Source organism: Dipodomys spectabilis, unplaced genomic scaffold (genome assembly GCF_019054845.1).
Source record: "Dipodomys spectabilis isolate Male_0828 unplaced genomic scaffold, ASM1905484v1 ptg000157l, whole genome shotgun sequence".
NCBI classification, from domain to species: Eukaryota; Metazoa; Chordata; class Mammalia; order Rodentia; family Heteromyidae; genus Dipodomys; species Dipodomys spectabilis.
Window position 1 is genome coordinate 18,685,614 of NW_024870834.1, and position 14,751 is coordinate 18,700,364.

The 14,751-nt window shown below is 37.3% G+C and overlaps 1 protein-coding gene across 3 annotated transcripts in view; it reads right to left on the reverse strand.

Moving 5' to 3' along the window:
- The window catches only part of Ttll5 (tubulin tyrosine ligase like 5), a 246,977-nt gene that overhangs the window by 159,485 nt on the left and 72,741 nt on the right, over window positions 1–14,751 (reverse strand). For all 3 annotated transcript variants that reach the window (XM_042692822.1, XM_042692821.1, XM_042692820.1), the window contains exons 13-18: window positions 14,471–14,552; window positions 12,705–12,766; window positions 11,387–11,481; window positions 9,087–9,128; window positions 5,745–5,858; window positions 5,389–5,480 (exon numbers count right to left, since the gene is read on the reverse strand). In XM_042692822.1, the coding sequence (XP_042548756.1) occupies window positions 5,389–5,480; window positions 5,745–5,858; window positions 9,087–9,128; window positions 11,387–11,481; window positions 12,705–12,766; window positions 14,471–14,552 (487 nt within the window). The remainder of the gene's footprint in view (window positions 1–5,388; window positions 5,481–5,744; window positions 5,859–9,086; window positions 9,129–11,386; window positions 11,482–12,704; window positions 12,767–14,470; window positions 14,553–14,751) is intronic.

Sequence of the window (14,751 nt, forward strand, 5' to 3'; positions counted from 1 at the left end):
TTGCTGGGGGGTACAGAAAGGTAAGGAGAAAGGATAAACAAATGCAATCATGGTATTCAGTGAAAAATAAACTATGTGAAAAATAAACTGTGCAACTTGTAGGCAGGGATGGATAGGAGGGGAAAACAGGGGGAAACAAATGAAGAGTGACATTGTCCAAAAAAGAAGTATACTCATTACCTGACTTATGAAATGGTAACCCCTTTGTACAACCCCTTTGTATAATACCAATAAAATTATGTTTTAAAAAAACAACAGAAAATAAAAACAATTGCCTATTTTTTTATTCAACAGTATTAAGGTTTGAACTTGGAGCCTCATACAAGCAAGGCAGGTACCACTGAGCCATACATTCAGCCCTCAAACATTCTTTAAGCTTGGTTCAAGAGGAAAATACACAGTATGTATGCACAGAAATTATTATATTTAAAGTCACAGAAGTGACTATATCTACTATGTCTAAAGAAGCTATTGTTAAAGTATCAAAAGGGGACAGTTACTCAAATTAAAATTATAAAATACTAGAGTAGCAGCAAATGGAATCTAATTAGAAGATTAAAAAAAGAACTTAATTTAGAAAATTAAAAAGGCAACTTTTTTAGGGTTAATAAAAGGTGATATATACTAAATTCAGGAAATAAAACTATTGAAAGATAAAAAGGAAACTACCATATAAATTACATAAGTAAAAGAACTCATATGGGGCTAGCATGGAAGCTGCATAAAGGGTATGAAAATTAAACAAGAAAGTGAATTGTGCTCTTCCCCAGCTCGAGAGCTCTCAGTGGCTCCCAGATGACTACTGCATGAAGCACACACCTTATCTTCCAAACTTCCACAAGGTGGGTAATCTGTACTACACAGTTTTCCAACACTGACCCTGCAGTAAAGCCAGACAAGTCTCCTCAAGTCCTCTTACTCCATACTTCCCAAGGATTCTTTGTTTCTTACTGGACATCTTTCCCCAGTAAACATGACCGCTCAAATCCACTCTGCTACACGAAACCTCCTGTTAGGCTACTCCAAGTCTGCAGAATTTTCCTTATCTGAATGAACTTCCCTGGTATTCCCCATACACAAGAGACCTGTCATACACTGTCTCACAGGGTATTTCTTCTAGGAAAGCTGCATTATACAATCCAGACCCAAAAAGAAACCCATGAAACACACCCAAGAATATTTATAGTACATCTGTCCTTAACAGCAGAAGACCAGTAAGAAGCAAAATGTCCAACAGGAAAATGGAAAAAAATCAATAGCAAGATACACAGTAAAATACAATAAAACACTGAAAAGAAATGAGACGTAGCTCTACCCAACAACATGAACCACAGTAACATAATACTAAAGCAAGACTGCATAAAATGCATGCTTTTTGTTTAGAAAAATTTCAAAAGCAATTAAAACTGATTGAACAAGAGAATTCTGCTTTTACATACAAGAAGCTGCGGCAGGCCATTCCTTCTGCAGCTACTAAAGTACACAAGATATAAAAAACAAACAACTGTTTCTGAACATGAAACAAAAGGCAGGTCAGGACTGTGAGCTCTGAAAGAGAAATACATGCAGTAAGATCTAACCAGTTCTGCCTTTCTGTCAATGGGCAATTTCCAGACCATGCAAGAAAAAGGGGAATTCAAGTAGAGCCCACCAGTCCCCAAGATAAGAGGAGAGAAATCAAAATTCTAAGAAGCTAGAATCTTCAAAATAATGTATTATCCAAGAAATATTGTACTCATTACCTGACTTATGGAACTGTGACCTCTTCATACAACTTCTTAACAATAACAAAAAAAGTTTTCCAAATCTTATGAAAGCTAAATGTTCACAGAGTTATAAAAACTCAATGAAGCTCCAGAAGAAGCATTTAGAAAGTAACCAAGGTGCATCAAAATCATCTCTTGATGATTATGCCGACACTCAGTCATCAAGAGACCATCTTAAAAAGTAAGCTGAAGAAAAGCAGAATGGCTATATATTTCTCCTGCAAAACACAAACAAACAAAAGAAAACTCATTGGAAAAAAAGATGGGCATTGTTCAAGTAGTGAGAAAGTGTCAACTCAGAATTCTATAGCTAGTCAAGAAATTCTTTTTGTTGTTGTTGTTGGCTTGAACTCTGGGCTTGGGTGCTATCCCTGTGCTCTTCAGCTCAAGGTGAGCACTCTACCACTTGAGCCACAGCGCCACTTCTGGTTTTCTAGTGGTTTATTGGAGATAAGAGTCTCATGGACTTTCTTGCCTGGGCTGGCTTTGAACTGTGATCCTCAGATCTCAACCTCCTGAGTAGCTAGGATTACAGGCATGAGCCACCAGCACCTGGCTAAGAAATTCTTTGAAACGTGAAAGCAAGACTTATAGAGAAACATAGGTTGAGAGAATTTGTTATCATTAGATCTGCATTACAACAAATCCTAAAAGAAGTTCTTCAAATGGAAGAAAACCTAACCATTGAAAATGGTAAGATGTATGTAATTAAATTTTTTCTATTTAAATTTCCTTAAATGATGACTATTAAAGAAAATACAACAACGCACTGTAGCACTTCATAGAAGCATTAGATGATAATAACACAAAAGACAAGAAGAGAAAATGGGAAGTATATTGATTGTAAAGTTCCCATATAAAACAAATAATATTATTTGAAGGTAGCATTATAATAAGTAAAAGATATATATTGTCTCCCTTCAGCAATAACATGAGACAAGTAAAATGAAGAGTCATAAAAAATTAATCAATCCAAAGAAGTTGAGAGAAAATGAAAAAGATAATCAAAGCACAACAGATAGAAAAGGAAATAATAAGCTAAGGGGTGCTGGCTCACATCTATAACCCTAGCTACTCTGAAGGCTGAGATCTAGAGGATCATACAAAGAGGCCAGCCTGAGCAAAAAAAAATCCCTGAGACTCCATCTCCAAATTAACCAGTAAAAAGCTGGGCTAGAGGCCTGGCTCAAATAGTATAGCACCAGCCAAGCAAGTAAATAAGTTAAGCTAAGCCATTTCAAGGTCCTGGGTTCAAACCTCACTACCTCCTTCAAAAGAAAACAATTAACAATAAACTGTAAAACCTAGTAGCAATGAGCCAATTCCTAAAAATATACAATTTACCAAGACTGAGTTACAAAGAAATAGAATAACAGAATAGATCAATAAGTAAGTACATTTAATCAGCAATGAAACCTCTCAACAGAAGCTGTTGATCAATAAAGAGTTGTGGCATGTGGAAAGGGAAAGTAGGGGAAGGTAATTCTTAGCAAAATAAAATGTGTGCATGTTTGAAATATTGTGGTGAAATTTTGTCGTCATTAATACAAGCTAAAAAAATGGGGGGAGGGGGAGAAAAGTAAGGTAGGCTCTGTTGGGGGTGAATGCCAGTGGGAAGTAGAGGGCTGATAAGAAGGGTGAATGAGAATAAACATGGTTGAAGTGATTTGTTTACGTATATAAAAAGAGAATAGTAAAACCTGCTGAGGTGGTTTTGAGAGAGGGGAATAGGATAAGGGAGAGTGTTAGAATGAGTAAAGTTAATGGGGGATACATTATATACATGTGTGGAAATGCCACAATGAAACTCCTCTTCTACAACCAAGGTGTGCTCATTGAAAAAGTATTTTTAAAAAAAGCTCACGCTTGCATCCCTAGCTACTCAAAAGACTGAGATCTGAGGATCCTGGTCAAAGCTAGCCCAAGTAGGAAAGTCTGTGAGACTCCTATCTCCAATTAACCACCAAAAAGTCAGAAGGTAGCTGTGACACAAATGGTAGAGCACTAGTCTCAAGTGAAAAAAGAAAAAATCCAAAAGCTCAGGGACAGCACCCAGACCCTGAGTTCAAGCCTTAGGACCAGCACAAAACAAATTAACTAACTAAATAAGTTCCTAGTGAAAATGAAGAGAACCAAAAGGAAGAGGAAGAGGAGGAAAAAGAAGAAAGTGTTGCTGCCTAGGATTAGATGTCTTCAATGTTAAATTATGTCAAATATTTTAAAAATTAAAACCAGTTCTTCTCAAACTATTTTTTAAACCAGACATTAAGAAAACACTTCCAAATTCATTCTTTAAGAATAGCACTATTCTGATATGAACACTAAAACTTCAGTGAACATAGATGAACAAATACAAAAATCCTCAGTAAAATATTAGCAAAAAAAATGTTAAAAAGGACATTAAAAGACCCACTATAAAAAAGTAGGAATTATACCAAGATGTAAAGATGTTCCCAATATGCAAATGAGCAGTTGTGCTATTAACAAATGAAAGACAAAAATCTGTAAACAGCCAATAATTGCAGAAAATAACTGCATGTGACACAACGCAACAATCGCTTCATGACAACAACAGCTTGTGAATCCATGCTCAGTATCATCATTCCTCTGAGAAAAGCGATGAAAACCAGAGAGATCCAGTAGACTGCTTAAACCTTATGCCTGGGTCATGAGCAGAGCTTACTATAAAGGGTCCTGAAGGGACTTTTGGACTTAATGGAGATGTTTTGTATGGTGACTGTAGTAGAGGGAGTAAGCTGGTGATTATATTTGTAAAAAAAAAAAATCAAAATAGACACTTAAAATAGATGCAGTTTATCATATATAAAAAAATCTCTGAGGACTGGGAAGGTGGCTCAGTGGTAGAGCGTTTGCCTTGCATGCTTGAGGCCCTGGGTTGGATTCCTCAGCACCACATAAGCAGAAAAAAAAAAGCTGGAAGTGGTGCTGTGACTCAAGTGGTAGAGTGCTAGCCTTGAGCTGAAGAGCTGAGGGACAGCGCCCAGGCCAGAGTTCAGGCCCCACAAACAGACCCCAAAAAAAAAAAATCTCTGAATTTGAATTCAGAGATAGTTAAAAATAAGTAATGTAGCTGGGTGCCACTGGCTCATACCTATAATCCTAGCTACTTAATCTGAGTATCAAGGTTCAAAGCCAACCCAGGCAGAAAAGTCCCTGTGAGATTCTAATCTCCAATTAACCAGTCAAAATCTGGAAGTGGTGTTATGGCTCAAGTGGTAGAGCACTAGCCTTAAGACAAAGAGGTTTAGGGACAGCACCCAGGCCCTGAGTTCAAGCCCTACAACCAGCCCCCCCTACCCAAAAAAAAGCAGTGTGTTGTTCAAGAATATAGACTGATAAAATAATTTTTTAAATCATGTGAATGATAAACAAAACACAGGACAGAGGCAAAGGATTAAAATAAGGGGAAGAACCACACCCAGGTGGATCACATTATATTACATGACTGTGATGGGTTCTTGGGTTGATAACAGTCATCATATTTTAGATAAATAGACAAAATAAGGAAGACATTTTATGGGGAACAAGGATGCAGTGTGTCACAATATAATTCTACAAACTAGATTTGCAGTTAAAAAAATTAAAATGGTAGTCACCTCACCCATATAATTCCCATGTCTCAGATGTAGGAAATATGCGAATAAATCCACCTCTCCGATCATTTTCCTCCTTTACCCTCCGTAAAACTTTGATCTAGATGGAGGAAGAGAAAATAAGATGAGAAAGTACTTTGAAACCTGAAATCTATGTGGACAAGAGAAGAGAGCTGTAACCCTAAACTATAACAAAAGCATGTAGGGAGGAGTTAATTCCATTTAACATGTTCTCTGAGAAGAAATTTCTCCCATATCAAATCTTTCCCTCTTAGATGTAAGACAGAAGAATACTATGAATCACTACTAATTTTAACTGAACCCTGTATTAACCCATGAAGGCCTGAAGTGGAGTTATCTTTACCTCCTCCATAGACAGCCCAAGCACAGAACCACCTAACTTCCCCAGCATTTTCTCCCGGCTTGAGCTCACAAGGTTTTTCATTTCTGCATCACTGGCAGAGAGTGGACGGGAACGCTAAGGATAAGAAATAAAAACAAAAAATTTTAATTTTTTATTGTCTTTCCTCATCTTCCTGAATTCATTCCCTGAACATCAGTATCTTTCCTGACAGGATTAAGCTTGAATCTATAGCTCAAATTCCATAAATTCCACAATTAATTTCTTAGCTAGAAACCTGGGAAAGAGATAAAAGCAGTAAATTCTTAGGCAAAAGAAGAAAAAGAAAACAGAATAGTAGAAAAACACGATGAGTAAGAAAGAAATAAGAAAAAAAAAGATGATGAGGATAAGGAGAAAACAGAGGGAAAAAGGGGGAAGAATGATGCCTACAGGTTTTCCTAAGCTACTACATACTCTTAGTCTTGGTTTTAAAGTACATCTAGTGTTTCAAGGACAGAGAAAAAGTCTGAAAACAGCTTCATAGAAAAGTAAATGGGTCTTTATTCCAGTAAGTAAGTACATTTTTTTTCTTGCCTGGGGGAAGGAGAATTGGGGGAATTGAGACATGAGATGAAAAACCAAGAAGCAGTCCATTCTGCCACAAATAAAAACAGGCTATGGGATATTTAAGAAATCAAGGGAAACACTGAGACAAGATCATCAGTGACTCAGAGGAAAGCTGTGATGAAAAAGGCCAAGGAAAACTGTGGCTGCTGAACATCAAGAGACTGAAATAGAACTGACTGCCCTGGTACTCCAAGGTGGCCATAGTCATCATGGATCTCACAGATAACCCAGGTTACCTCCACTTCCAAAGGATGATAAGGGAGGTCTTTTGAGTATCAAAGCTGATCATATAAACAGAGAACACAGAAAGGTAGCAAAAGAGATCAGATGGTTTTAAGCAAGCTAACACATTATTATTGAAACAGGTGAAGTAACTGATAAAATAAAGCAAACAGATCTGCCAAGAGAAGTAATCCAAGAACTAGTGATACAAATTGTCTTCCTAGATTTCTGGAAGAAATTTCAACCTGGAAGAAGCAGCCTCATTGTCAGCAGCTGTTACTGTGTGATGCTGGTATCTCTCCAATATTCCTATGTTGAAGTCTTACCCTCGGTGTGATAGTATTTGAAAATAGAGACTTTGAGAGGCAATAAGAATCAGATGAGGTCTTGAAGTAGGGGCCTTGGTCTAATGGGATTAATGCCAGAAATTGTGCTTGTTTCCACAAGTTCTCCCTGGTATAGGTAAGTAAAAACACATCATGTGGGCATACAACTGTGGCCATATAAATAACAGTCAAGATAAGGCCTCAGAATTAAATTCAGTTTTCTGGCAACTCCATCATGGGCTTCCAGCCTCCAGAACTCCAAAAAAAAAAAATTATGTTGTTAAGCAACTTGGTCTATAGTATATTGTTATGATAGCTCAAGATTAACACGTCCACGTATACAAAAAACCATGAATGATTTTATCTTTCAGCACAAGGGAGACCAACTCAATATTAATCTTTAAAGTTAGTAATAAAGTCATAAAAACTAAATTTTCTGATAGGAAACTGGTAAGATATTTATATAAAGGAAAACCATGAAATCAATGATGTAAGTAGCATAGAAAAGCAGGGACTCTTCATCTGCTCAGCTCATATCTAGATTATTACTTGGCATGGAATAAACCAACAAAATATTAGTTAAACAAATAAAGGAATGAATGTGCTGACAAACAATTCAATCTTGTGTAGCACTAAAATTTGCAGGAAGATGTCAGGAAATATTTTAATTCCCTTCAATCTAGGAATACATTAAACAGTATGTGTTGGAGTAAGAGGGCAAAACTAGGAAAGTTTAAAGATGTAGGAAGGAAACAAAGCATATAATGATTTTATGGTACTTATTTAATTACACATAATATTAAAAAGTCAAAATGCTAAATGGATGGTTTGAGATTTTTCTCACAGTCACCCATTATTCTTTACCCAAATCATACTTATCCTAGTTCACATGTGAGAGCACAGTTCTAATCACAAAGCCACATAAAGCCACTGGCAGTGCATCCTCCAAGGTCAAGAAGCTTTCTTACCTGATGCTATTTAAGGTTATTCAGAAGTTATCTCAAATTATATCATGAGAATAAGAAGTAGCATTTATTTAAATGATATGATAAAAATAAAGATCTTCTTATTAAGCATTTAAACATAGAAAGAATGCTATTTAAAAGTACTGATGAAGCTGGGCTTTTGTAATAATAGCTACTTGTGAGGCTGAGATCAAGGTTCAAGGACAGCCCAGGAAAAAAGTTCATGAAACTCCTTCTCAACCCATAGGTGGGTGCAGAGGCATGCACCTGTCATCCCAAGCAACATGAGAGGTTGAAATTGGGATGGTAATTGCTACACCAACCAGGGCAGAAAAGTCTTAAGACACTCTACTTCCACAAAGTGAAGTTGGACTGGTGGTACATGCCTGTGTTCCCAGAAATGATGGAAAGCTTAAAGTAGGCAGATTGTGGCTCAGGCATGTGCCAAAGGAAGGAAGCAAGACCTATCCTGACAAAAAAGAAAACATCAAAAAACAGGCTGCTGAGTACCAGTTCATGCCTATAATCCTTGGTACTCAGGAGGCTAAGATCTGAAGACTGCTAGTATAAGAACAAAAACCATTGAACAGGAGGAGTCCCCCATTCCTGTCCTCTTAAATTAAAAAAAAAAACAAACTAAAAAACTAAATTCCCTGTATAGAAGAAAGTGACAGTTAATCTCAAATACTGCCCACAAGGACAGTAAGAGAGGAAATGTTGATCATGCCACATGAAATACATTTGTCTTTATTTTGCAGGGTAGCACAGGAAGGCTTCCAAGATCATTATATATGTGAAGTACCAGCTATTAAGGAACTCAAATATAGCCCTAGACCCATGTGAAAGGGTTTTAATATCAAGCTGCTAGCAACAGTATCTGTTTCATAAGATGTCTAACAAAAAAGAAAACTCATTTGTAAACTGTAATAATTCCCTTCTCAAATATTTTGGTCGAAGCCACAGATAAGCCAGGAAACCCTGTTCATCATTTAAATTCAACTGCCTCTACCACAGCATGATCACTGTCATGAAAACAGGACTCCTAAGTTCCTGCATCCTCTATTCTCATATTGTATTGCCAAGAAGACCTCTGTGTATTTCTTTTCATTTACTCTATTTTGTGTTATATAACTATGCACAAAACAGGTACATGAAATATGTACCATGAAAGGCTAAAGCTAAAAGGCTTTATGAATGAAGTCTCCCAATGATCCAGAACTTACCTGCTTGGTGTTTGATGACTGAAACTGTGCAGATACTGGACGCTATAAAAGACAGAAAAATGGAATAAAGCCTCATCTTCTCCTAACATGCCTACATTTTCCATCTCCTCCATCTATGACATAAAAAGGAAATAGTAATCTCCAAGCACAGATCAAATGCAAGAGCCCTACCTACATTTTGTGGTTGCAAACTCAGAGCATTTACTGTTTACATGGCTTTCGTCTACACCATTTGTATTTCAGCATCAATTTCTACTTCAACTTTTACTTCTATTGCCAAGTACTGAAGATCCTGAAGTTAACTACCCCACCTGACAAACTGTTTTATACAGTACATGTAACTAATCTACAGTGCCTTTATACAAGATTTCCAGAGGCTGATTGTGGATGACATCATACCATTACCTACCAGTTAGCAAAACAAGCATTGAATAGATTCTCTATGATTTGCAAAGAATTGCCAAATAAAAGCTGACAGGCAGGCTAAGAAGCTAAGAAAAGGGATCCATTCATTCAAGATTAGTATACAGCTACTCTTAGGAGAGAAACTTGGCAGAAATGGTGTTAACACTGCACAGAAACACTCATAGTCCTTTATGCATAATTCTGCAGCTCTTGCCACAGATGCTACAGGAAACAATTTGCAAAGGAATGTGATTGCCTAAAGTCAGTTTTCCTATTACATCTAGGTTAATTCTCTACATTATTAAAAATTAAAAGAAAACCCTTTGATCTGTGATGAAACAGTGATTAGGTAAAACTCTGGTGCCTCATTTTATTTCTCCTGCAAGATAATACCACTTACAATACAGTACACTCTGTTCCACATCGCCACACTCCTTAGTTAATCGTTCCGGGGAAAGGGATCACAGATAGGTGGCCCATGGACTGAATCCACCTAAGAGACATGTTATAATTGGACTGCAAAGGTTGTTTTTTTTAAATTAACTAGTTGCTAATATATAAAGGTAGTATTTCTGATTTCTCTTGACAATGGGAAGATCTTTCCATACCCTTTGTTCACACTCATGTACAGCAGTGATCAGCTAGAGCACATTTACTAAACTGCTGCCCCTTTGCCAGAAGGCCTGCACTTTCTAATTAACCTGTCTTTTCACCCTGGCTGTATGAGACCTGCCCCTATTTACCTCATTTCCATCACCTGCCTTATAGGCATCCTCGTTTGAAAACCCCGTTCTAATGAAAAGTTATCTAAATAATAATATATGAGCTTTGCAAACAGAAATAGTACTACTCCAAATAAGACTAACAAGGAAGAAAGAGGAGCAGGAAAAGGAATGGCAGAAAAAAGGAGGAAAAAGTGGAGAATATTGAAAAAAAGAAGAGTTGAAGTGGAGGTGAGAGAGGGATCAAAAGAAGAAGAGGCAAAAGGGAAAGAAGAGAGAAAAGGAGAAGACATTATTTCTGCCTTCAAAGAGCTTATAGACTAGCAGAAGAGTATTAGACAAAATACAAGTAACATGAATGCAAAATAGCATGCACATCAAGTGGACAACCTTGAGGTAAAAGTAAAGAACACTAAAGAGTGAGAGGAATTAGTAAGAAAAAGTCTCTAAAATTTCTGAGTAGGCAAGGTAATCAAACCAAATGGGCAGAGAGTAGGTAGATCTTTTAAATAAGAAGAAATCTTAAAGGCAAAGAAACAAAAGTGGAAATAAGCAATACTAACATATTCAGGGACTGAAGAGATGATAGAATAAATAGAAGGACTAGCTGTTTAAATAGAAGAGAATGAAGAGTACACAAAAACCAGAACAATGCTTGATCAAAAGATGCTTCTAAGACCCACAAGTTTCTTTGGGCACATATTTCATGCAACTTCAACCAATAACTCATGACTACTGGAGGGTCTTTTGAAGAGAACTACTTGTAGAAAAGCTGCTATTTCAATGGAGCATCTTTATAAAACCAGTCTGAAGATTGGAAAGAATGTAGTAACGATTAAGAATTAATAGGCACCCTGTCTGTGCTTTGTTTATGAGCTTGTCAATCTGAGGGGAAGGGATATGATTTTTAAAAAGAGAAAGGAAAAAGGTAAAGTAGGAGAAAAAAGAAGCTGGCAGAAAAGACAAAACAAACGCAGAAGGTAAGTTTGTTGGAAAGCACTGAAGGCATACACTATTAGCTGCAGCTGAACATAACTGCCATGATCTAGACTGATCTCTAAATTCTCCTGCCCCAAGTGACCTCACATCCATAATGCTTCAGCTTCCTCATCTGCATCTGCTACCACTTCCCAGAAAGCCTCTTTTCGTCTCCCTCCTGCTGCCTTTGCTTACCTGAGGTTTCTGGAATGGATTTCGCCTGGAAGACTCAAAGGTGGGATAAATTGGCCGGGTTGTTGCCCGCTGGGCAGGATCTTGGCATACAAATCCTGAATAGGGAATGGGCAACGTTAAAACCTGTCATTTTCTAGAAATTAACAGGTTTGGCTGCACCTTTAGATGTACAAAACTCAGTTTCACAGCATAATATTACAGAAATTCAGTCATAAATATTACAGACAGCCATCCTCAAGAAGATAATGCTGGTTGGGCAGCTGAAATGTAATTCTGACTGAGAAAGAGGTATAGGCTTTTTTTTTAATGAATCCCAAATAAATGTGCAAATAAGCACGTTGAGACATGTAATTGTTGAAAGATAAAGTTATTTTACAATGACTTTTGCATACTAATTAAAACCAATGTTGTATTACATTGAAAACAACTTGTGAGTGGGGAAGGGAGGGAAAAGCTGGAAGACAGCAAGGGAAGGGGTGACACTGTCCAAAAAGAAATGAGTTATGTAACGGTAACCCCTCTCTACACATCACCTTTATAATAACAATAAAAATACATGACAAAAAAATATTGTCTCTACTCAGAGAATCTGAAAGGCAGTTGTCCTATTATATGGTATACTTGTAGAATTGTCAAATGTAGTCTATTAGCAATTTCCAAAATGGGTTTTTTAGATTATCTATGGCTTCAGAATTGGGCTTCAGATAATTTTACTTCCTTCCTAAAGAAACAGGTTCTCATCTAAGAAAAAGAGATGTGCTAAGTTTTTACAGCACTTGCTGGTACATCAAGTACCAGATCATGTCAAGTATATTTTATTATGTCTTTTTAGGGAACTAAAAAACAACAATAAATCCACATCATACCCATCTGACGTTTCAAAGTTCGGCTTATCTACTTAAAATGGGATTTCTTCCTAGGGCTGCTCTGGCTATAACTACTACAGAAGGGATCATGTTGAGACCAGTAGAGACTGGCTAGCAGAAATACAGTCAGTTTCCTTTGTAACAAAGCTTCCTCAGTGGGTTTCACTTTTCCAGTTCAGAGAAAAATACACTTTCTACAGATCTTCACTTAATTCTCTTCCTCAGCTCATAATTCCCATGCCCCAGGTCTCAGCCTTAGTTGTGGTTCAGCCTCAGGACAGGATGGAGCCAGAGGGAGTAGAAACATAAACACTTCCCTGAAAATATAATTTTTTAGTACAAAGCATTTAGCATGGCTTAGGAACTGCCAGTTGGCAACACCTATGGAACCTAGCAAAAATGGATGCTCTGGTTAAGTTTTATGTGAGTCAGGCTCAGAAAACACTACTTACCTACAACAGTGAACATATCTGAAATCATACTGGCTTTAATCTTTAGGTCCAGAGGTGCATCACTAATAGAACAGAGAAAGAAAGCAACTGATAGTTCTGTAGGTTAACAGAATAACTGCCTAATAGGCTCAATATAACAAAGTTCCCAAATGTCATTGAAAAGCACAGCAAATCCATGGAAAAATAAAAAAGAAATCTAGAGAGAAAGCAAGAAATAAAAGTCTAGTGTTAAACTTATCTTTCCTAAGGTTGGCCCAGTACTAATGCCTTGATTCTCTGATGTGTAATCTTTGTATTATACGAATTTTGTACAAGTCAAGAAGATTGCTTCATTATCACTGTGGGTTTTAGAGGTTCAGACTTTTAGTATGCTTTGTTATGAGTGTGTCCATCATCCTAATTATGTTTCACTACTGCAATGGTAGAATCACATTCACATGCAAGACAAGAAACTCTAGCCCCATTTGTATTTTTTTTGTCTTTATTTTCTGTTCTAAATAAATATTCCTAGACTGGCAGGTTTGTAAATAGCAGAAAGATATACACAATCTCTCTAGATGAAGCAGCAGGACCATGACACCGAAGCAACATGGAAAAGCAAAAGATCTCTGTGGCAATAACTGCCATGCTGGCTTTGGTGTTAAGACTATTCTGGCTGCTGGGCCCACAATGCATCACTCGGGGGATCTCTAACACTGTCTAATACACTTCACTGAGCAATATGCAAGAGGCTGACAGAAACATAAGCATCTGTAGTATCTAGGCTCTCCACCTTACTACTGAGGTTAAGCCAAATTCCTGCTCCAAAAGTCAAACTTCTATTTGATTCCTTGGCATTTTGCAACCCTCTCTTAACCTTAGAAACTCAGAAGCTGGGTGGTCTTTGGCATAAATCTCTAGTATTTTCTGTTTAGAGTAGCATATAGCTAATAGAAATTCCTAGAGCTACAGATGTAATCAGAATCTTCTCTGGGATTAAAAAATAGGTTTATTTCCTTCCTGTAAACAACAGATAGGTCTAAAAACTTTTTTTAAGATAAAGTTTTTTAGATTTAATCTTTGATGAATACCAAGACATGGAATGGGGTGAAAAGTACACTTCTTGGGGTCCAGCATTCTACCTTTACTCTGTGTGTGTGTGTGTGTGTGCGCGCGCGCGCGCACATGTGAAATGGATCTGTATAAATTTTCAGTATTTAAAGAAACCTTTTGTATTTCTTTAGTCTTAACAGAACACCTACAAAATGAAAAAAAATGTTTAAAAAATGTAGGGTTCAAAAGTGAGTGCAAGAATCATCCAGGAAGCCATATAAACAGTAAACATATATTGCAAATTAATTGGCTAGAAAGACAATGATCCCTAGTTGCTATATGTGCTTTGACATGACACCATAAACCATCTCAATTTCAAAATTGCAGTCATGGGGCTGCGAAGGTGGCTCAGTTGTAGAGTGCTTGCCTTGCATGCATGAGGCCCTGGGTTCAATTCCTCAGCACCACATAAGCAGAAAAAGCCGGAAGTAGCGCTATGGCTCAAGTAGTAGAGTGCTAGCCTTGAGCTGAAGAGGTGAACTAGGCCCAGGCCCAGAGTTCAGGCCCCACAACCAACAAAAAAAACAAACGAATAAAATTGCAGTCATCTCTAATAACTAGAAAAAAGTCTTCTAGTGTCAATGGAAATGACTCCCCACCACCAGTCCCACCCCAGAAAAGTTTTTTAGTGCCTTTGCAGAGTTGTCCTTTTCTAGTTGATAGAGCTGACTTACCAGGCCAAAGAAGGAGAGAGATTCACTTCTAACAACCATGGCTTCAGAGTAGAATCTATGAGCACGTCGAAGCCATACAGTTCTAGAAACACAACACAATATATAAAACATCATTTTTCATGTCATCCCTGCATAAAAATCTTAAAAATCCAAGCCAATCAACTGCTGCAAGAGGCCCAGAAACTCACTGACTATAAGAAGTGATCCTAGAAACAGAGAATCTTTCAAGCTCAAAAGAGGTTATCAAGCTCAAGGATAGTTTTAAAAATAACACTATAACC